Source organism: Staurois parvus, unplaced genomic scaffold (assembly GCF_062004578.1).
Source record: "Staurois parvus isolate SC_StPar_1 unplaced genomic scaffold, SC_StPar_1.0 ptg000473l, whole genome shotgun sequence".
NCBI lineage: Eukaryota > Metazoa > Chordata > Amphibia > Anura > Ranidae > Staurois > Staurois parvus.
The window spans coordinates 336,188-360,269 of NW_028318269.1; the positions used below are offsets into that span (position 1 = coordinate 336,188).

General features: G+C 43.8%; 1 protein-coding gene across 1 annotated transcript in view; it reads right to left on the minus strand.

The window, feature by feature from the left end:
- Positions 1-24,082, minus strand: part of CDH22 (cadherin 22) — a 542,246-nt gene that overhangs the window by 75,343 nt on the left and 442,821 nt on the right. Inside the window, exons 4-5 of the mRNA XM_089689403.1 lie at positions 7,363-7,657; positions 7,164-7,283 (exon numbers count right to left, since the gene is read on the minus strand). Of these exons, the coding sequence (XP_089545529.1) occupies positions 7,164-7,283; positions 7,363-7,657 (415 nt within the window). The remainder of the gene's footprint in view (positions 1-7,163; positions 7,284-7,362; positions 7,658-24,082) is intronic.

A 24,082-nucleotide genomic window follows, 5' to 3' on the forward strand; every position in this document is an offset into this window, starting at 1 on the left:
TTTGAAAAACAACAGACTTTCCAGCTGGATCACCAGATGAAGATAGAAAGTCTAAAAAAAAAAAATAATGGAGCCATCATATCTAAAAATTGGTAAACTGCGATATAATAAATGTTTTCTTTTGGGTTTAATACTGCTTTAACATCTAGCTTTACATTGACAATGAAAGAGAACTGTCCTTGGAGTGTGGGATCACAAACTTTTATTGAAAGTTGAGCAGAGAAACATTAAATGGTTTAGTAAATGCTGTCTAGTGACCTACAAGTACAAAACCTTTGGAGCAAAGAAGAAAGCTTAAAAAAAAAACTAATGCAGCCACCACATCCAAGGTCTGGTAAACTGCAAAACGTTTTTATTACTAGGTTTAGGTATACTTTAAGTTCCCATCTCTTTTCTAATTTCCATTTCAAGAGCAATATTTCATTTGCTATAGAATAGCAATTTCTCCCATAACAATTGAAGATGTATAATGTTATCTGGACAGGTGTGAGGACTACAGAACACCTCCCTCATGTTATGGATGTAAGGACAGCACTAGATGTAAGGCAGCAGCAACAGGTATGTTTTGCACTTATTGAAACGATATAACAAAACACTCTTGGTGGTATATTAGTGGAATATTTAACAGACCAAAACGGAGCAACACCCTCTTTATTGCACACACTCAAAAAGTAAAGCTGGCCACCCACAGTCAAACTTGATCTGTCAGATAAACCCATTTATAAAACACATTGCAATCTGCACGCAATTTCACCTATTTTTAACCAGCTTTCATCACAAAAATAACTAAACAGATCAAGGCAGCATACCATTCACACTTTAAAACCAAACTCCTGCCGCAAACATTTTCATTTAATTATAGTTTTCTATAGCCACAAAGGATATAAAACCTCTTTGGGTGCACCAAATTAATTTGTAAACACATATATTACCTTGCAAAAGTAGTGGTGACATCATCACTGTGCTGTACATAGATTTTTTAATTTTTATTTATTGCAGGTATTTATATAGCACAGTCAATTTACGCAGCACCTTTACATACACACACACATATATCTATATATATATATATTTAGAAAATATATTGTACATTCACATCAGTCCCTAACCCTCAAGGAGTGTACAAAATAAGGTCCCTAACTCACATTCATACATATTAGGACCAATTTAGACAAGAACCAATTAACCTACCAGCATGTCTTTGAACTATGGGAGGAAACTGGAGTACCTAGAGGAAACCCACGCAAGCACAGGGAGAACATGCAAACTCCAGGCAGGTGGTACCATGCTTGGGATTTTGAACCAACGACTCTAGTACTGTCAGGTGGAAGTGATAACCATTTAACCACTGTGCTGCCCACAATTGTGCAGAGAACAGAGCTGAGGTTTGGACCCAGTAGAAAAATACATGAGGGGGCAGACACAAGACCAGCCTCCCTGCACAAGCAGCGAGACCAGTGATCAGTCTTTTTTATAGGAAACCCCCACACAGAGGCAAAGCGCAGGTGTTGTTTCATCCATACTGCCCAGATCTGCTCATAATGTGGCCTCCAACGCTGTGCTGTCATTGGTCCCAGGCACTTCTATCTTTGCCTCATCTTCCTTTCGAGTTCTGTCTGTTTGGCCGCTTGAATGGCCTGGCCATGATGGCATCACTCTTGCTCATGTGCATGGGAGTCACATCATCATGGGACAGATTGGGTACTGTAAATGTCTGCTGAGATGCACATGCCCAGCTCAATGTACATGTACAGCTGATGGGCAGAAGGAAGCATTTTTGACAGAGGAGAACAATAGGGTCTCTTCTATCATAAAAATCCCACCTGTCAGCAAATATAAAAAAAATTATTTAATACCACTTTAAATGGTTTGGTTTGTTTTTTCACAGCTTTCTGTCTGAGCTGGTCTTCTCGCTTATATGCTTCTTCTTTTTTTTTTTTTTTTTAACAGATCTTGTTGACAGAAATATCAAATCTGCCATAAGTAATTTTTTTTAGGGAGCACAAATGAAGTATTGATTTGTAAAAGGTCTGTAATAGCAATGATCTCTAGCAATCTAATGTAATCTTCAGTGTATCCTATGACTGTCTCCTGAAACTTGTCCCCAGTCTCCGGCAACTTCTATTTCAGGTTTGATAATACATATCCGATCGTCTCCTGTAGGTTGTCTGCAGTCTTCGACTATCTCTCGTAGCATGTCTCCAGTCTTTGAATATCTCCTGTAGGTTGTCTGCAGTCTTTGACTATCTCTTGTAGCATGTCTCCAGTCTTTGAATATCTCCTGTAGGTTGTCTGCAGTCTTTGACTATCTCTCGTAGCATGTCTCCAGTCTTTTAATATCTCCTGTAGGTTGTCTGCAGTCTTTGACTATCTCTTGTAGCATGTCTCCAGTCTTTGAATATCTCCTGTAGGTTGTCTGCAGTCTTTGACTATCTCTTGTAGCATGTCTCCAGTCTTTGAATATCTCCTGTAGGTTGTCTGCAGTCTTTGACTATCTCTTGTAGCATGTCTCCAGTCTTTGAATATCTCCTGTAGGTTGTCTGCAGTCTTTGACTATCTCTCATAGCATGTCTCCAGTCTTTGAACATATCCTGTAGGTTTTCTGTAGTCTTCGACTATCTCTTGTAGCATGTCTCCAGTCTTTGAACATCTCCTGTAGCATGTCAGCAGTCGTTGGCCGTCTCCTGTAGTATGTCAGCAGTTGTTGGCCATCTCCTGTAGTATGTCTGCAGTCGGTGGACATCTCCTGTAGTATGTCTGCAGTCTTTTGCCTGGTACGATGCGATGGGGATATGAGAAAATCAGACAGAAAAAAAACAAAACGTTCGGAGCGATCGTCTGATAATCTATTCGTTAGTACACAGCTTTTGAGACCCAATCATGACAGTTCATGTGAAAATATCCAAAGGGAAAAAGCATGAAAATGTTTCTCGTAAAATAACAGAACAAACGATTTTTGTGTAAGTTGTATAGTATTTTGGCCAAGAGTGTGAATACTCGGAAATGAAAGAATACATTACAATACAGCACATTACATCACTTCCAAAGTTGTATTCTTATGAGAATTTCTGTAACTTTAGTAACCTATTAATTTTCGATATGAGTCTAGTATGCAAAAAAGCAGAAAATCATTTGTCCAATATTCTCATTGTCTGAAGCATGTCGGCAGTCATTAAGCATTTCCTATAGCATGCCTGTGGCCTTTGATCATCTCCTGTAGTGTGTTTGTGCCCATTGACTATCTACTGTAGCGTGTCTGTGGTGTTTCTGCATCTCCAGTAGCATGTCGTCAGTCGGTGATCATTTCCTCAAGCATGTCTGTGGTCATTGACCATCTTCTGTAGCATGTCTGTGGTCTTTGACTATCTCCTGTAGAAAATATGTGGTCTTTCACCACCCCCTGTAGCATGTCTGTATTCATTGACCATCGCCTGTCTGTGGTCTTTGACCATCTCTTGTAGGATGCCTGTGGTGGTTGACCATCTCCTGTAGCATGTCTGTGGTCTTTCACTATCTCCTGTAGCGTGCCTGTGGTGGTTGACCATCTCCTCTAGCACAATCGCAGCCTCTGATCATCTCCTGTAGCGTGTCTGCGGTCTTTGACCATCCCCTGTAGCATGTCTGTGGTCTTTGACCATCTCTTGTAGAATGCCTGTGGTGGTTGACCATCTCCTGTAGCATGTCTGTGGTCTTTCACTATCTCCTGTTGTGTGCCTGTGATGTTTGACCATCTCCTCTAGCACAATCGCAGCCTCTGATCATCTCCTGTAGCATGTCTGCGGGCTTTGACCATCCCCTGTAGCATGTCTGTGGTCTTTGACCATCTCTTGTAGGATGCCTGTGGTGGTTGACCATCTCCTGTAGCATGTCTGTGGTCTTTCACTATCTCCTGTAGCATGCCTGTGGTGGTTGAGCATCTCCTCTAGCATGTTTGCAGTCTCTGATCATCTCCTGTAGCATGTCTGTGGTCTTTGACCATCACCTGTAGAATGCTTGCAATCTCTGATCAGCTCCTGCAGCATGTCTGTGGTTGGTGACCATCTCCTGTGACCATCTCCTGCAGTTTCTGATCATCTTTTGTAGCATGTCTGCTGTCTTTGATTACCTCCTAAAGCAAGTCTGTTGTCTTTCACCATCTCAAGTAGCATGTGTGCATTCTTTGACCATCTTCTGCAGCATGTTTGCAGTCTCTGAATATCTCTTGTAGCATGCCTGTAGCCTCCACTTTTGCATGTCTGCAGTCTCTGTAGTATTACATTTGACGAATATTATGTTAAAGGATGCACTTAAGGGCCCCTATATCAAGTAAGTTAGACAATATTTGTTTTGCCATTTTTAATAGACAGTATTGGTGGTAGGTTACATAGTTATATAGTTATTCTGGCTGAAAAAAAGTCCATCTAGTTCAACCATAAAAAAAAAAAGATTTAATCCTACACCCACAGAGGAAGGCAAAAAAACCCAACAAAGCATGACCCAATTTGCTCCTGCAGGGGAAAAAATTCCTTCCCGATCCCCCGATATTCCCTGGATCAACTTGACCTAGAAATGTTAGTATCCAGTTATATTCTGTGTATCCAAGAAAGAATCCAGATCTTAAAGCAATCCACTGAGCTGGCCAGAAGCAACTCTTGAGGGATTCTATTCCACATTTTCACAGATCTCACTGTGTTTGGAGATTAAATGTATTTTCCATTAGACGTAAAGAGTGCCCCCTTGTCCTCTGTGATGACCTCAGGGTGAATAACTCTACACAGAGTTCATTATATGAACCACTGATGTATTTATACATGGTGATCATATCCCCCCTTAATCTCCTCTTCTCAAGAGAGAATAAATTCAGTTTCTCTAATCTTTGGCTGCCCTTCTCTGTACTTTCTCCAGTTCCCCAATATTCTTTTTGTGAATTGGTGCCCACAAGTGAACTGCATATTCCAGATGAGGTCTTATTAATGATTTGTACAGGGCTAAAATTATATCTCTCTCTCTGGAATCTATACAAGAGAGGATTTTACTCACTTTAGACACTGCAGCTTTGCATTGCATGCCATTATTAAGTGTGTGATCTACCAGAACTCCCAGATCCTTCTCCACCATTGATTCCCCCAGTTGTTCTCCCCCTAGTATGTAAGATGCATGCATATTCTTAGCCCCCAAGTGCACAACCTTACATTTATAAACATTAAACCTTATTTGCCACATAGTTGCCCAATTAAACAGTGCATTGAGGTTGGCTTGTAAGTTGGAGACATCCTGTAAGGACGTTATTCCACTGCACAGCTTGCTGTCATCTGCAAAGACTGAAATGGTTTTTACAATACCAGACCCTACATCGTTTATAAATATATTAAAAAGTAAGGGTCCCAACACTAAACCTTGGGGTACACCAATGACAACCCTAGACCATTCAAAGTATGAATCATTAATCACTACTCTTTGAATACAAACTTATAGACAGTTTTCTATCCATTTACATACGGATTTTTCCAAGCCTGTAGACTTTACCTTACACATTAGCTGTGTGTGGGGACTGTGTCAAACGCTTTAGCAAAATCCAAGTATACCACGTCCACCGCCACCCCTCTGTCCAAGTATACCATGTCCACCGCCACCCCTCTGTCCAAGTATACCACGTCCACCGCCACCCCTCTGTCCAAGGTGCAAAAGCTAACCTCCTCATAAAAAGAAATCAGATTTGTTTGAAAAATTCTGTCTTTCATGAATTCATGCTGTCTGTTGCTTAAAATATTTTTTTCCAGCAAGAACTCATCTATGTGGTCTTTTATTAAACTCTCCAGTATCTTCCCAACAATAGAAGTTAAACTAACAGGTCTATAATTACTTGGTAAAGATTTTGACCCCTTTTTAAATATTGGCACCACATTTAGCTTATTCCAATCCAGTGGTACTATGCCAGGCATTAAAGTGTCCCTAAAAACTAAAAACAATGGCTTGGAAATGACAGAGCTCAATTCTTTAAGGACCCGTGGGTGTATGCCATCCAGTCCAGGTGCTTTATTCACCTTTATTCTGTCTAAATATTTTTGGATCATATCAATTGTGAGCCAATGTGGATCATCTGGAGCTGTGTCATTACCATACCCATTATAGACAAGAGCTCCCCCATGCTCCTTTGTATACACAGAGCTGAAGAAGGTATTTAATAAATTTGCCTTTTCTTTGTCCCCAGTCATCCACTCTAAACTATTTTGTAAAGGGCCTACATGCTCAGACCGAACCTTTTTACTATTAATATATTTGAAGAATTTTTGGGGTTGCTCCTGCTATCTTTTGCATTCTGTTGTTCGTTTTCAATTTTTGCGGCCTTTATTTCTTTTTTGCATATTCTGTTATATTAAATTGCATTAACTATATTATGTTGCATTAATCTTTTTGGTTGTTTTATAAGATCAAAAGCTGATTGATAGTGACTAAAACAGCCAAAATGTGCTATGTGTATTGCTAACGTAGGATCTAGTTGACTCAATGTTAAAGTGACCTGTCAAATCAATATGGAGTCTGAAATAAAGTCAAGGCTGCTACAATGACAAAGTCGTTTTTCAAGATCTCTGTAAAGTGGAACTTGAGGCCTGAATTAAAAATGGGTGAACAAGCAGGAATTTTATTGCAGAATAGACATACTCTTCTGCATTAAAGTTATTTAGCTGCTTGTCCACCCTTGTACAATGAGCCATGTACATGCAGCTTACGGTACAAATTTGGCAATTCCAAAACTGACTGAACGTTTGTCCATGTACGGGAGTGATGTCATCCCCAGCCGGTGATCAAGACCTGGAAGCCAGCTGCCCAAAGATGTCAGCGGCTGGGCGGGGAGATCAGGGACACTGCATCGCTGGAGCCAATGTGAGTACGCAGTAGTTCCGCTTTAAAAATACTGTATAACTATAAAATCACACAAATAACAGTTTTACCGAGCCATACATCATGTGTTTTCTCATGTTACGAATGCCACAGATATTTGTATCTCCATATATTCAGGGATATATTTATAGAAACTTGCAGAACTTCATTATGGCCACCAGATGGAGCTGACGATCATAGAAAATAAGTATTTTTTTCCTTTGACCATCAGCTCCATCTAATGGCCATAATGAAGAGCCACTGGTTCTTGTAGCAGACAGGTACCATCAAATGGGACTCACCTGTTTTGCTGTCCACAGTGAAGTGCTTCTCCCCCTCCAGGACACTGTACACCACTCTTGCACTGCTACCATAAGCTGGGTCATCAGCATCCCACGCTGATACAGCCATCACAGACGTACCTGTGCAGAGCGAAGACACAAAGCTCTAAAACATCTACCCACCTTGTCTTGGCCATCTTACTCTGTCAAGAAGACTTACCCACAGGGGACAGCTCCGGGACGCTTCCAATGTAGGGTGCCTGCAGGAACCGGGGCTCACTGTCATTAATATCCTGAACTTTAATGATGAATTCAGACTCTGGTTCAAGTAATTCATTTGTGTGTCTGTCTCTGGCCTGGGCACGCAATGTGTAGAAGGTCTTGTGCTCCCGATCCAAACGCTCAGTGGCATGGATGTCTCCAGTGAGTTCATCGATGATAAAGATGGATCCAGCACCCTCTCCGGAAATTGTGTATTTGATGGAGCCATCACCTTCATCTGAATCCGAATGTATCTGCGGGATGCAGAGAAAGAAAAGTTACCTTTTGTATGAAGGGTCAAAGCCTTTTAATTCACCCTGTCTCTGATATTCACCAGTAAGTGATGGGAAATCCAACATTTCTCAGGGGTCATCAGAACAAGAGGTGGGGTAAACCATTCCAAAAATGTCACTTGGTCCAGTGACAGCTGTCTATGAGGGGGTTTCCCTCATTTAGGAGAGATCTCCACTTACTTCCTGTAGTGTCTCCAGGACAGGAAATGAAGAGAAATCTCCCAAATGAGACAAAGAAAGCCGAAAAAAAAGGACAGGGCTTTTACATTTTCCCTAGTTTATTAAAAAAAAAACAACATAAAAATTGGCTTTATATGAACTTTAACCCTTTTGCTGTCAGAGCTCTTTTTGCATTTTTAGCACACATTTAAAAAAAATAATTTTAGGCCTGAAGTTAACTAAACCCCCAAACATTATACATTTTCTTAAAGCAGACACCCTAGAGAAAAAAATAGTGGTAGTATCAATTTTTTGTGTCACACAATAAAGGTCTAAGACGCTAAATTTCAGTAAAAAACACACTAAAGTGAATTTTAGGGCAAACAAACACAATTAATTATCCAAATGTTTGGTAAATGATAAAAGATGAGGTTGCACCGAGTAAGTAGATACCCAACTTGCTAAACCTTAAATTTGTGTGCGCTCGTAAAATGGCGATAAACTTCAGCACCCTATATTTTCTATATGTAACACTTCAAAATTTCCTACAGGTCATCTGTTCTGTGCTACAGAGGAGGTCTTGTGGTAGAATTATTTCCTCTCACCCCGGCATGCCCAGCGATATGCAACATGTGTATTGCAATTGATGTTTTCATGCATTGGTGGCTCCGATGGGTGCAGTTAGGTTCGTACATGCGTATATGTGGGGGTAGGGGGGAAGTTATGTGCCTGGGTGTATCTTTATTTTTTTGGAATTAAAAATTTTTTTTGCTTAAATTTTTCTTTATCACGTAGGGGACTAAAAGTCCCCTATGTAATGATTTTTTAGGTGACAGTTTCTCTTTAATGCAGGCATGTCCAAAGTCCGGCCCGCGGGCCGTTTACGGCCCGGGGGTCGGTTTAATACGGCCCTCCAACAGCCCTCCCTGCTCTGTGTAATGTGGCCCTCCCACGGCCCTCCCTTCTATGGCAGACAGTCTTCTGCTTGAGAGCAGAGGGCAGTGCACATGCCTGACTGCGGCGCGTTCTCCCTGGTCTGTGTAAATGCGGCTGTCGCACGGCCCTCCCTTCTGTGGCAGACAGTCTTCTGCTTGAGAGCAGAGGGCAGTGCGCATGCCTGACTGCGGCGCGTTCTCCCTGGTCTGTGTAAATGCGGCTGTCGCACGGCCCTCCCTTCTGTGGCAGACAGTCTTCTGCTTGAGAGCAGAGGGCAGTGCGCATGCCTGACTGCGGCGCGTTCTCCCTGGTCTGTGTAAATGCGGCTGTCGCACGGCCCTCCCTTCTGTGGCAGACAGTCTTCTGCTTGAGAGCAGTGCGCATGCGTGACTGCGCCGTGCTGGGAGCGACAGAGGGCGGTGACGTCAGGGCCGGGCTTTCAGCGTGAAGTGTGTTTCTCTTCCCCTCCCGGCTGCCGAGCAGAGACTTTAGCTCCAGCTACCTTTTTCACCCTTCACATTAGTGCAGGTAAGTTTTTTTTAAATTTATTTTCAATACATTGTGAAAACTCAGCTGTCAGTTGATCTTAATGTTATGAAATGAAAAGTATGTGGTTTGCACTTGGCATAAAATAATTTATTTGCATTTAATTGTAATGGTTCAAAGAATGTTCGTAAAAATGTTCGACCCTCCACCATGTTCACTTCATCCAATCTGGCCCTCTTTGAAAAAAGTTTGGACACCCCTGCTTTAATGAGACATGCAGGGTCTAAATGCAGGGCTCCATTGAATGTATTGCAATGCAGATCGCATTGCAATACATTCCTCCCCAGCTGTTTTAGCTGGTTGACAGGTTGAGAGGAGCCTAGTGCATTTGGGGCATGGGTGCCAGATACCCCAACAGAATGCAGATATAATCAGCTTTGCAGCGGTCCTGGATAGGGCAGGGAGGTCAGGGTGAGATGGTTGTGCATCCAGAAGAGCTGGCTGTAGTCTTCCTGTCTCTTTATGGTTGGTGGAGGCTAGGTGGGTGGCAAAAGTCCTTTTAGGCCAGTTGTTCTCTGTTGTCAGTGCTATTACCCTGGAGGTTCTGGGAGAAGTGTACCGAGCTAGAGGAGAGCTGCAGCAGTGCTGTCTATGGAATGACATGCATGGAGTTGTGAGCTGGATGCATAGAGTGAGTACTGATAACCCTGGGAAAGAGAAGGGAAGATTGCTTAAGAGTGATGGGTAATGTACTGCTTTCACATGATGACTGCTACATTACATCCACCATATGTGTTAGGCAAAGTGATGTCAAGCAACCCTGGATAGTATGTCCATGTGATGTGATTTGTCACTGCCATCCTGTGAAGAACATCAGTAAAGCTGCAGAAAATATATAATTTGTGTGGACACTACTTTATTTTGAATATAAAGGCTAATTGCCGGGGATGTCATAGGCTGGCAAGGAGATAGGCACAAAAAGTATAAGCGCTACAAACTGGTTGTTGTCCTATCAAAGGAGAAGAGGGGCAGGGACTTGTACCATTTGATGCCAATCATCAGCCAGTCACAAGTTCCCCTTACAAACAAATGGTATGTGAATGCGGGTCACAGTTTCCTTTTAGCCTAAGATACACAGTTGGACACTCAGGGGCCTATGTATTAAAATATTTGCTTTGAAAATGTTTCAGCATTAGTGCAAAAGTTACAAATAACACCCATAATGTTTGTAATATGTGTGAAATGTCAGTTTCTATTTGTTGCCTTTCGCAGTGCAAATGTAACATTCTCATTAATATTTGATCTTAAGAGGAAAAATCCTTAAGAACATTAAACAACATTCAACCAATAGACAAAAAGCCTAATGATATAGGCTAAAAACATTAGACCAGAAGAGAAAATAACACGAGGAAGACCTTTGTGTACAAAGTGTATGGAGATTCATGTGCCCACCACAACAATTTCATGAATGAGCTACTGCAGAGAGTGTAATACTACACAGCAGTGTTTCTCAATTTTTCTTCAGTCAGGCACCCTTTAAAAGTAAAATCACATGCTCTTATCCATGGGAAACCTGAGCCTGGGAGGTTGCACACAACTACCTTGATGAAACAAACTTCACATCAGAAGCTCCTTTACCATCAGAGGTTCCTCCAGCACATCAGAGATCCCCCCCCCCAACAGATCAGAGGCCCCTGATACATAAGAGAGTCCCCCCCATCACATCTAAGTCACCCCAATCGTGCAATTCTCCCATCACAGAGCTCCCCAATGACATAGTCAATTCTTTACATCAGAGCCCTAACTAAGAGGGTAGAGGGTTCAGGAGTCCTGGAGGAGGCTGACTTCCATCTTCTCTTGATTGCTGGGGGTGGCCCTGCATGCACCCTGGAACAGAGTCATGTGTCACCATGATGTGGGTGAGCCAGCTACCATCACCATAGCAATGAATGATGCCATGTGTAGCTGGTCCTCCAGAATCATGGCATCTCAGGATGTTGATCCAGGGCAAATTAGGTCTCATGCTTGTGGCACCCCAGAGGACGCCAGATGGCACCCTAGTTGAGAAACTCTGCTATTCAGAGTTGATACAATGTTGCAGAAATGGCACTACCTTAGATGATCAGCTGCTCATCTGTAAAGGGTCTCAGCCCAGTAAATGTCAATCAATGGTAGCCTTCTTCCCATCACATACCAGATGGCCCCCAGCATCCTCCCCGTAGACAGTGTAACAGTGGCGGTGTCTAATATTCCAGCATTTTTACATGTTTTTATACTTACTGTACTTCTCATCCAACTCCTGAAGAAGCAGAAATCAGTTGTGGGTTTTGATCTAGTCACACCCCCCGCCATAGATGTTTAACCTATAGTCGTATATATTTGTGTACCGTTACTACACTATATACATAGGAATATGGCTTTGTAATGCTAGGAGAGCGCCATAACCCCTTTTGGATGAGGCATGTGTACATGTGGTTTATTTTAATGACTAAACAGTTTTTAATGGACATAGAAATAAAACACATTTGATTTGATATCATTGTAAGTGGGTGTCTTCCAAGTCCGTTTTGGTGTGTACATATTGATTTTTCTTTCTGTATAATAAACTGTATATTTAGTTCAGTTGTTTATTTAGCGGCTTGCCTAGAGTTCAGCTGTAACCACTGTGGAAGAGTGCATTGCATTAAAGTGCTTCTGACTTTTCTCTGACTTTTTTTTCTATTTAATTTTTTTTAAACCTTTGAACAGCTATTAAATTAAGCTCCACTGCATTGCACCCTTAGTCTAACACTGCAAAAACAGTAAGAGAAAAGCAGAGCAGAGGGATGACCTCATGTGTATGCTGCTGCTCCTTTAACATTATGTGTGTAAGGGGTTTGAGGACAAAGCTGTGCTGCCAGAAGAGGTGCCTGGATCACAAAGCTGGCTAGATAGAATTACAAATTCTTTGGCCTTTAAAAGAAGTCATATAATATGCACTGCAGCTCTGCTTTTAGCTGTTTGCCTGACATTCTGCTTTAATTGAATACTTGCCAGATAGTTGGGGCCATTATTTACACAATTTTAACATTTACCTGAAGTGGCTGATTAATATTGATTTTACTGTAATTACAATGAGGTGCCAGAGTCAAAAGTGGGAATTAAAGGAAACCTGCCATGAAAGAATTATAAGGGCTGCATTTGTTAACCTTTTTCCAAAAATGCTAGTTGCCTGGCTGATGTGATTACTAGTGTAGCACTACCCCCTTAGGAGTTGCTAAGCTTTTGGGCCCCCCTTTAATCCTGCACAGCAAGGGAACATGCAATTTCTTCCACACTTGCACACTGGAGACAGTAAACAGTCCTCGGGCTTGTTTTTTTGTTGTTGTTTGTTTTATTAGGGGTTTTGAACTTTGATGGGGTTTAAGGGTATATGGGATGCCCAAGGGAACTGCAAACATGAGGACAAACTACTTAGCAACTATGTACAAGTCCATAGACAAAAAGGTTTCTATTCAGAAGAACTCTCCAGCCCTCCTGGTGTACCACCTCAGACCCCAGATGAATTCTCCTCTTCACCCAGCTGCCTGAGGGAATCCCTGGGCAAGGGGACCAGAAACTATCACTTTAGCAAAGCAGCCGCAGATGAGGAACTAGTTAGGTTTGCCACCTGACTATCCTCTCTCCTTATCTGGGTCAGGGGGTGTAGGATTACTCACTTAGTCCTCTCCTGTGGGCTTGATGGGTTGGTGGCTGCTTTCAGGTCTTTTGCTGGGCTGGCTCCTTCCCTGCTCTACAGGTGATCCTCTCTCAGGGGACGGTGAAGCTGAGAGATCCTCCTTTTCAGCTCCTGCCTGAAGGTAGGTCCCTCTCCCGGGCCCCCTCTCAGGCTCCACACTTCAGCCTTCACTTCATCTTCCACCTGACACTACTCCCCCCTGATCAGGCTCTCTCATACTTAAAGGCTGCCCTGATCCCATGCCAAGCCTCCTGCTCGGGGATTGATTAGAATCCCTTGAGTATGCAGATCAGCCCCTACCCATTGTCTTCTAGAAACTTCTCAAGCTTCTAGAGCAGGGGGTAGATATCAGGGAACTGACCTGCAGAGCCCTGAGCCCTGACTTAAAGTAACCTGGCTGACTCATCCGAGGCTGCTACTCAGCCTCTATCTAAAAACCTATGCAGCTCCCCCTAGCTAAGAAGAGGGGTGCTAAACTATATGAGTATTGAATCACCGAACCAGAAATGTGTTCTGATCAGTAAAGTTCCTATCTGCATTCATGAATAAGGGAAGTGGCTCAAAGTTTTGAAGCATGACAACAAGCTAGCATTCTCAGGAGGCAAGGTCAGTAATTGCACTCAGTATTTTACTTTTGACAGGTTTACTTTTAGGGTATGAAAGGGTAAACTAATTTTTGTATTGCTTTTCAAAACCCCTTACCCACGGTCTCAGCAGCAGAAAAATGTATCTGAACCCAAGAACAAGCTGTTGCATAAATAGTTCAGCTTTTGGACCTATATAATTCTTATGGACTAGAGCAATTTTTATTTTACCTATTCATTCAGCAATAACTTTGCCATTACTTAAAGTGACACCAAAGCTTCTTTTTTCTCTTCTTAAAATACAAAATATGTCTTTACTTACTTGCTCCATGCAATTATTTTGCACAAAGCAGCCCCGATCCTCTTATTTTAGGGCTCCCTCTGGTGCTCCTGGCTCCTCCCTCTCGAGCAGTGACCCCAGGGAAAGCCGCTCACCACTGTTGCATGCTCGTTCCTGAGCCACTGCTCTATGCATCCATAAGACACATAGAGCCAAGTCTCGATCCCGCCCCCCGCTCTCTCCTAATTGGTTCACTGGCTGTGATTGATAGCAGTGGAAGCCAATGGTCTCAGCAAATGAGGAGGAAGTGTCCCCAGACAGCAGAGGCTGTCATGAATGTTGCTGGATCGGATTGGCTCAGGTAAGAATTGGGAGGGGGCTTAGAGAGGTGGGAGTGGAGAAACAGCAGGACAGTGATATTCCCGTGAATGGCTGTGCAAGGCAGCATGTTAGCTGACCATGCAGGGAACTGACCATGCAGGGAAGGATGAGCTCTCGTGTCTAACATGGTCAGTTTGCAATAGGAAGAGGAGACTGGCAGAATCACCAGGTATTTCATGCAAAGGACGCAATACAGAATTGGATACTTTTTAACACAAGTGCATGGTACAACAGACACATATCAGGAATATAAAATGTTGGAGAGACATGTTCTTTAAAGTAGTTCTAAAGGATCAAGGTTTTTTGCCTTCATGCATTCTATGCATGAAGGTAAAAAACTTTGCAGAAGGTTTTTTACCATGCAATGTATACCAGGTTCCCCCTTGCCCATCTGCGGGCACAGGACAGGCATAGCGGGTGCCGCCGGGTAGAGAGAAGGATGCAGAGCCGACACACATCCGCTCTCCTCCCCTTCTGTGTAAAACATAACTTCCAGGTTCCCATGTCAGTGTCCTCAACCAGTATGGCTAGGAAAGAATTATGACACATGAAAACGTCAATTGTGATAAATGTGTTACATATCGCTGTGCATGCCAGAGTGAGAACAATATTTCTAGCACCAGGCCTCCATAACCTCAAACTGATGGGGGCTTTTAATGCGTTGCCTATGGAAAATATAGGGTACTAAAGTTCTCAGGCATTTCATGGGTACACACAAATTTAAGGTTTGACATGTTGGGTATCTATTTACTCAGTACGATCTCATCTTTCATATTTTACCAAAAAATGTATTGTGTTTTTGTGCCCTAAATTAACTTTAGTGTATCTTTTACTGAAATTTCCTAAACCTTTATGGTAATATTGTGTGACATAAAAAATTGCATCTACCACTATTTTATTCTCTAGGGTGTCTGCTTTCAGAAGATATATACTGTTTTGGGGGGTTATGCAAAAAACGTGTGCTAAAAATGCAAAAAGTGTGAAAAGGCTAAAGCGAATGAGCCAGAAATACCCAGAGATCCAGGTCTGAGAGTCCAGAGACAGGAGCAACGGGGCTGCTAACAAGAAAGCCAGGTAGCTTGGCATTTTTTTCTGTTATCTGCTGGAAAAAGTCTGCATGAGCAGCTTTGTTTGGACTTTTCTTTGTGTTTTTCAAGTAAAAGTGGGCCCGAAAGCCCTTAAACCACAAGTTTGGAATGGACATGTACAAGTCAGTAAGTCACCAAAACAGCCAGTCAATCAGCATTTTCAGAAGGCAATCAGCAATCACAGCCCCACATTTTATTCATGACAGCTGTAGTTTAACAGCTTTCCAGCTGCCCTATAGTAGTACTATTGCAGGGCAGCAGGTCTACGCAAAATCATATATATATATATATGATTTGCATTCCCTGGTAGGGGGCACATGTGTGCGCCACCCTACCTGCACCGCTATTGGTGGCTACGGATGTCAATCACCAGGTCCTGGCCAGAGATTCTACGCCGGCACCTGGCGATTGTAGAGTAAAGCTTACAGGGGGGAGACCTGTGTGTAAACAACACAGGTCTCTCTCCTGACAGCAAGGACATGCTGCTTTGTATTTCTCTGCACAGCATTGGGATGCCAGTGGCAGTTAGTCAGTTCCCACCCAGTGTCAGAATGCCTGCCGCAGTCCCGCAGTCCCGCTACAAGTCATTGATCACTGCCATTACTAGTATAAAAAAAATTAAAATTCCAGTATATATACCGCCATTTTTAGATGCTATTAATTTCACATAAATTAATTCATTTACGTGCATTGGGATTTTTTTTTAGCAAAGACATGAAGCAGAATACATTTTGTCCTAAATTTATGATGAAATTTTATTTAAATTTTTTTACTGGATATGTTTTATAGCAAAAAGTCAAAAATATTGTTTTTTTTTTCAAAATTGTAGGTCTTTTTTTGTTTATAGCGCAAAAAATACAAAAAAGAAGAGGTGATCAAATACACTGAAAAAAAGCTCTATTTGTAGGGAAAAAAGGACACAAATGTAATTAATGTACAATGTTGCATGACCACGCAATTGTCAGTTAAAATAACGCTGCGCTGTATCGCTAAAAATGGCCCGGTCAGGAAGGGGGGGAAATCCTCCGGAGGGCAAGTGGTTAAGATGAAAATGTTATCTTCAGGCAAACAAAGATGTTTCTTTATATTTGATTATTCATGGCCTAAAACAAGGTTTTAATTCTTTTCAGAAAACTTGTTTTGCTGGGGCCATACATATCTGGCATTGTATGAACAAAAATACAGTGAAATGATACTAGGCTGATGGCACCTGAATTACTCATAGTATAGGCATATGTTTTTTTTAATCTGTCTTGTCCTGCTCATTTATTGGCAGTTTTTCCTTACTGCCAGCAACGTTCTCTGCTCAGTAAAAAAGCAGAGACTGATCCAGTAAAGAAGCATCTGCCAAAACAGCTTTGCTGAAGGGGATGAAAGTTGTGTTTAGAGCTTTATATATAACTAAATGCACAAAGTGAAGACATTTATTGGAATATTCGAACATGTAAAAATGAAAAATGAGCATCAGACTTCTAGGAGCTTCACTGGTTTTATTGTTTGCATACAGAGAGTTGTAATGCTGATATCTCTCCAAAAATGAGGTATCACTATTTGCCAGGGAACAACATCTGTAAGAATGAAATCTTCTGAACTACTCATTATGTAAAATGTATGCGTGTGCTGCTGCTTAGAGGGATATGCTGCTTTACCCGTAGTTTACTTATAGTTCTACTCTTGATCAGCATGGTTAAAGTGTATGTAACTAAACCTTTTTAAGATTTGGATAGAGTAGGAAAGGGTTAAACCCCTGACAGTTTACTTTTTTGCAATCAATATACCATTGGGGAAACCTCTGTCCACTTACTGTCCCAGAGGCACAACAGGAAGATGGAAGGAACCCCTAAAATTGAGGGGAATTTCCACGTTTGACAGATGTCCCCGGAACAGGTATCCCCATTGGGAGATTTACCCTTCCTTCTTGTTTTGGAAATAATTCTAAGGCCCCTTACAAACCAAGTTCTGTTTGGCTCTGCCTGTCCGTTTTATAGGCGGACCCGATTGGAACCTCCATTCTCCTCTATGCAGCAGCGGGTGTAAAAGGACATGTGTCCGTTTACACCCGCCTACATCCAATCCGAATCAACCTGCCAATAACAGACAGATGAGGATCCATTCCCCTTCTGTACAGAAGATTGGATCGGATGGCAGTTGGGTGTAAATAGACAGGCCGTCTGCTTACAGCCAACTGCCCATAGAGGAGAGGGGGCTGTGTCCATGTCCACTCTGCATAAGTGGCGCAAACATGGACCTGTCATGTGCCTGCTTAGTGGGGGGATCAGCAGACAGATCTCCTGCTGGAGCAAGCAGAACACCCGTGGAGTCTGCCCTGTGTGAAAGGGGCCTTAGGCTAAGTTCACATCTTTCTCACTCAGCGTCTGTGCACTGCCGTTCCACTGTCTGGACCTTGGCGTGCGTTCCAAATACCGGAAACTGGAAATGACGTAGGGATATGGCCGGATACATGTTTCACTGTGTGGCATCCTCAGGAAGCTTCCTGAGGATGTCACTCAGCGCAGTGGTGTATTTAGGTTTCCTGCTGCCCTAGGCAACACAAAAATTGTGCCCCCCCCCCATGAGGGAGCGAGAGAGTTCAAATGAGTGTGTATACATGATTCTTTCCCTCTTCTCTCTCTCTTTCTTCCCTCTCTCTCTTTCCCTCTTCTCTCTCTCTCCCCCTCTCTCCTCTCTCTCTCCCCCTCTTTCTCTTCTCTCTCTCTTCCCTATTTCTCTCTCTCTTCCCACTCTCTTCCCTCTCTCTCCCTCTCTCTCTTCCCTCTCTATTTCTTTCTCTCGCTCTTCCCTCACTCTTCTTTCTCTCTCCCGTCACTCTTCTCTCTCTTCCCTCCCTCTCCATCTTCTCTCTCACTATTCCCCCCTCTCTCTCTCGTTCTCGCTCTTCCCTTTATCTCTCTCTCTCTTCCCCCTCTCTTCCCTTTCTCTTTTCCCCCTCTCTTCCCTCTCTCCCCTACTAGCACATATTTCCTCCATTCCTCTTAGCAATTACCACCCCCCCTTCCCAAAATCCACATTACACTTCCTAGAAAAAGTAGAGAGAAAAGAGCCGGGAGGAGGTGAGCTGTGTTGTGTTCTCTGGACTCTCCTTCCTGTCGTCCATCCAACACATGATACATGATCACTGATAGATCATATGGGACTGTATACACACACACAGTATGATTACCCCCCACCTCCTCCAAGGGCTGCTGAACTCTGGGCAGCAGGAAATGTGGGCAGGGGGTGGTAATCATACTGTGTGTGTGCAGTCCCATATGATCTATCAGTGCCTCATGTGCTGGATGGACGACAGGCGGGAGAGCCCGGAGAACACAACACAGCTCACCTCCTCCTGGCTTTTTCCTCTCCGCCACTTCTCTCCCTGCTTCAGCCTTTCCCCTGGTCCCAGTTCTGAGTGAGGGCAGGGGAAGGAGCTCAGTGGAGAGCGGCCTCCCAGGAACACCAGGGCACCCCATCCATTCGGCCAGGTCTGTCTCTCCCTTCATCAGCAGAAAGCTGACGGGAGGGAGAGGAGGAGAAACCAGCTTTGAGCTGCTGGAGGGAAAGATACACAGTGCATCCTTCTCCAACTTCTCTCCTCACTTCACTGATCCTCCTGCTGTTCAGGCCACCTACAGGAGTACCGGTGGTACCCCTTCTGATGATGGCCCTGCTTGGCTCTGTCTGCCGCTGCTCACCAGGTCCCTTCTTCTGGGGGGCGCTGCTGGCCCCCTAAAAATTGCCATCCTAGGCAAATGTCTTGTTTGCCTCGCGGTAGATACACCCCTGACTCAGTGAGACATGTAGAGGCTACCTACGCCCAAACCCCTATGTCATTTCTGGTGTTTGGAACACACACCAAGGTCTAGAAAGTGGAACGATGGTGCACAAATGCTGAGTGTATTGGTGCCAAAATATTGGGCATCACGCTTTGTAAGTGTAAAGTTTTTAATACTTTTTATTGCCAAGTCTTAATCAAATACTGCACAATGTGAGATTCTGTCTTTGTGGTCCTTGGGTGACATTGATGGAGAGACAACGGGTACATAGGACAAGTGATGATTGGAGACAAAGTAAGGAACAGCAGTTGGAGAGCATCTGGGGAAAACAGTGCTTTATGACCTTTTCTTGTAAATAAGAGGGTCATGGATCTTTGATGAGTGCATTGTGGTGACACAGGAGGTGGAGCACTTTGGGAAGATTCGGTTGAACAGAAACAGTATTTCCATATTGGTGTTAGACAGCATGTAGAGAGACCACTCCACATTTCTAACATAGACAGAAACTATTCCACAGTGCTGAGAGAGAGAGAGAGAGAGAGAGAGAGACCACTCCGCATTGCTCGCATAGAAAGACTACTCCACATTGCTTGCACAGAGAGAGAGAAAGAGAGAGAGAGACCACACTCCACATTGCTTGCATAGAAAGAGACTATTCCACATTGCTTGCACAGAGAGAGAGAGAGAGAGAGAGAGAGAGAGAGAGAGATACCACACCACATTGCTCGCAGAGAGAGAGAGAAAGAGAGAGAGACCACTTCACATTACTCGCACAGAGAGAGAGAGAGAGAGAGAGACCACTCCACATTGCTCGCATAGAAAGAAACTATTTCACATTGCTTGCACACACAGAGAGAGAGAGACCACTCCACATTGCTTGCACAGAAATAGAGAGACTATTCCACATTGCATGAACAGAGAGAGAGAGAGAGAGACCACTCCACATTGCTCGCATAGAAAGAGACAGACTACTTCACATTGCTTGCATAGAAAGAGAGAGACAGAGAGAGAGAGAGAGAGAGAGAGAGAGAGAGACCAGTCCACATTGCTCGAATAGAAAGACTACTCCACATTACTTGCACAGAGAGAGAGAAAGAGAGAGAGAGACCACACTCCACATTGCTTGCATAGAAAGAGACTATTCCACATTGCTTGCACAGGCAGAGAGAGAGAGAGAGACCATTCCACATTGCTCGCACAGAGAGAGAGAGAGAGAGAGAGAGAGAGAGAGAGAGAGAGACCACTCCACATTGCTCGCATAGAAAGAGAGGGACCAGTCCACACTGCTTGCATAGAAAGAGAGAGACTAGTCCACATTGCTTGCATAGAAAGAGATAGACTACTCCACATTGCTCGCATAGAAAGAGAGAGACAGACAGAGAGAGAGAGAGAGCACTCCACATTGCTCGCATTGAAAGAGAGAGACCACTCTAAATTGCTCGCATAGAAAGAGAGAGACCAGTCCACACTGCTCGCATAGAAAGAGAGAGACTAGTCCACATTGCTCGCATAGAAAGAGATAGACTACTCCACATTGCTCGCATAGAAAGAGAGAGAGAAAGAGAGAGAGAGAGAGACCACTCCACATTGCTCGCATAGAATGAGAGAGACCAGTCCACATTGCTCACATAGAAAGAGGAGAGACTAGTCCATATTGCTCGCATAGAAAGAGACAGACTACTCCACATTGCTCGCATAGAAAGAGAGAGACAGAGACAGAGAGAGAGAGAGAGAGAGAGAGAGAGAGAGAGAGAGAGCTCCACATTGCTCGCATAGAAAGAGAGAGACCAGTCCACATTGCTCGCAGAGAAAGAGACAGGCTACTCCACATTGCTTGCATAGAAAGAGAGAGAGACCACTCCACATTGCTTGCACAATGCTTGCTTGCATTTTGTAGGCTATAAAACAAGCATGTGAACTTTGGTGACCATCTTTTCAATTAATTTTTAAAAAAAATTCTGTTACATAGCACTCATCATTTGTCTCTCGACTTTAACCAAACACTCATTGCCTGTCGGGCATTATATTATGGGCAATGAAGTCCTGTCTAGGGCTAGAGTCCTGATTGTCAGAGTAGCAGCCTGGGTGTAATAGCCAGAAGGTCAAATTGTGGTCAGGGCTGAGAGGCTCTGTAGGCTGGCCCCTCTGGAATTTCCCCCTGCTCTAGGGCTTTGGAGGAAGTGGCTGTATCTGAAGAATGGCTGGCTTGTACTCTTGAGGGATCCTGGCCAATCCCCAACAGGAGGTTGGAAAAGGGCCAGGACACCATTAAAAATGTTGGAGCCTGCTGAGCTGCAGCAGAGTTAGTGTGGAAGACAGTGAGTAAGATATGAGGCTGAAAGCAGGAGGCTGTATGGGAGCAGCCTAGCTGGAAAGGCATGTTAGCAGCTACCAACCCACCAGCGGTACTGGAGAGAATCTGAGTGAGTACCCCTGCACCCCCTTGGGCAGATAGGGGAAGGAGCACTCTAGTGGGAAACCAGATTTGTTGCCTATTTGGGACTGTCCACTTTTAAAGTAACAGGCACCAGATCCACTGTTCAGGGATACCTACAGATTGCTGGGTAAAGAAGAGGAGTTCATCTAGGGTCTAGTGTGGTACATTAAGGGGACACTGGCTAGCTCTCCAACAAACATTGTGCTGCAGAGAAGGCTTGTAAATCGTTCCAGGAAGTTGTCCTGAGTTTATCAGTTTCCTTGGGTATCCTGTACACCCCTAACCTTATCCTGCTAAATAAAACAACAAAACCATAGCCTAAAGACTAACCTCTGACTCTGGATGCAAGCTTTTTTGAAGATGCTTGATGTCTGGCTGTGCAGAACTATAGGGGGACCCAAATCTTTTAGCTATTCCTAAGGGGGTAGTGCTACATAAGAATGCAGTTTCAGTAAAAATCATGGCTTAAATGAGTTATATGGTTACAGCACACACTTTCATTTTATAACATCAGCATTGTGATAACAGTACAAACAATCGTTATATCTGACGATCCAATATAAGCTTACTTGAAAATTCTCCTTTCATGTTATAACTTCTGCCGGTCTGCTGCCCACCTCTTTCCACATTTTTCCTGGATACCCAGCATGCTTTGCAGCTTCTCCTCTACTGTTTACCTTCCATTTCTAAGGACTAGATATCCCATGCTGCTGCAGTATAGTAAATATAGTGCTACACGGTGGCACGGGTGCGCAAAATCACGTATACCTGCACTGCCAGTCATGGCCACAGATGTCAATCACCAGGTCCCGAATGGTAATCACCCGCTGGTGCCCGGTGATTACCGACAATCACAGACGGGGAGGAAGACTGTTTTGTTTACAGTCTTCCTCCCTGTCAGCTCGGGCACACTGCTTGGGATGACTGTGCACAGCACAGCCATCCCAATCAGCATGCTTACAGTGAAGCACCCCCCCCCCCGCTCCCTAGTAAAACACTCCCTACACTCAGTTAACCCTTTGATCACCCCTCAAATTAACCCCTTTCTGTCCAGTGCCATTAGTACAGTGTCAGTGCTGTTTATTAGCACTGATCACTGTATTGGTGTCACTGGGGATGTCAATGACACCAAGTTAGTTCCCTGCCCAGTGTCAGAATTCCCGCCGCAGTCCCGCAGTCACGCTAAAAGTCGCTGATTGCCGCCATTACTAGTAGGAAAAAAAAATCCCAGTATCTATACCGTCATTTGTAAATGCTATAACTTTCAGGTAAACCAATTAATTTACATGTATTGGGATTTTGTTTAGCAAAGACATGGAGCAGAATACATTTTGGCCTACATGTATGACGAAATTAGATTTTTTAAATTTTTTCACTGGACATGTTTAATAGCAAAAAGTCCAAAATATTGTTTTTTCTCAAAATTGTCGGTCTTTTTTTGCTTATAGTGCAAAAAATAAAAAAAGCACAGGCGATCAAATACCACTGAAAGAAAGCTCAATTCGTGGAAAAAAAAGAATATACATTTAATCTGGGTGCGCTTTGCATGACCGCGCAATTGTCAGTTAAAGTAACAGTGCCGTAATGCAAAAAATGGCCTGGTCAGGAAGGGGGGTAAATCCTCTGGAGGGCAAGTGGTTAAGGAGGGACAAAGGTAGGGCCCAAAGCAGCTGCCCCATATTCACCAATTGTCCCAGTTTACATTCCCTTGCCCCTTGAAGTCTTCCTCCTATGCTGTGTACCAATATCTCAGTGTGAAGATATTGCCAAGCTCTGCCCTGTCAGGGCAGGGGCCGAGGAACGGACATGCAGGCCTAACAATGTAACGCACTGGCTGACGACAACCACCACCCACAGACCGAAGTCCCTCAGGGCGCGGAGTCTAAGTCCCAGGCTGCCCTTCACCAGGGCCCCTGATGGTGGGGATGGACTTGACGCAGCCAGGAACCAGGTCGCGGCCCCCGAGACACCTCAGCTACGGTAATGGCCGCCGCCAATGGCGTGTAGCTGGTGGAAGAGACAAAAGAGTAGTCAGACAGGCCGGGGTCAACAACAACAGGACAAAACAGTACAGGACAGCAGACGAGAATCACAGGTCACGAGCCGGGTTCAGCAACAGAGGGTCAGATCAAAGGAGAATACAAAGAATAGTCAAGTCACAAGCCGAATCAGAATACCAGGAGAGTCACGAGAGTCAGAACAGAGTAATAGTAACACAAAGACACAAGTGCAAAGAGCACGTGCGGCCCACAGGCTTATATGTCATCAGCCACGCCCCTCTGGGGGGTGGACCTCAGAGACCTGAAGGCATAAAAAGGATTCCCACCATGCACAGCAGAATCCAAGATGGACGCCAGCACATGGAGTAACACAACCTCAGGGAAAAGGTAGGACCTTGACATGCCCTTTTACAGTGTACAGATGACTCAGACCATGTCAGCATTCACATGTAAATAACTGGCATTCATATGTAACTAGTGGTAGAATTCATATGTATATCATGCCCCTCTGAAGTTCCAGCCACCATCACCTCTGCTGAATACT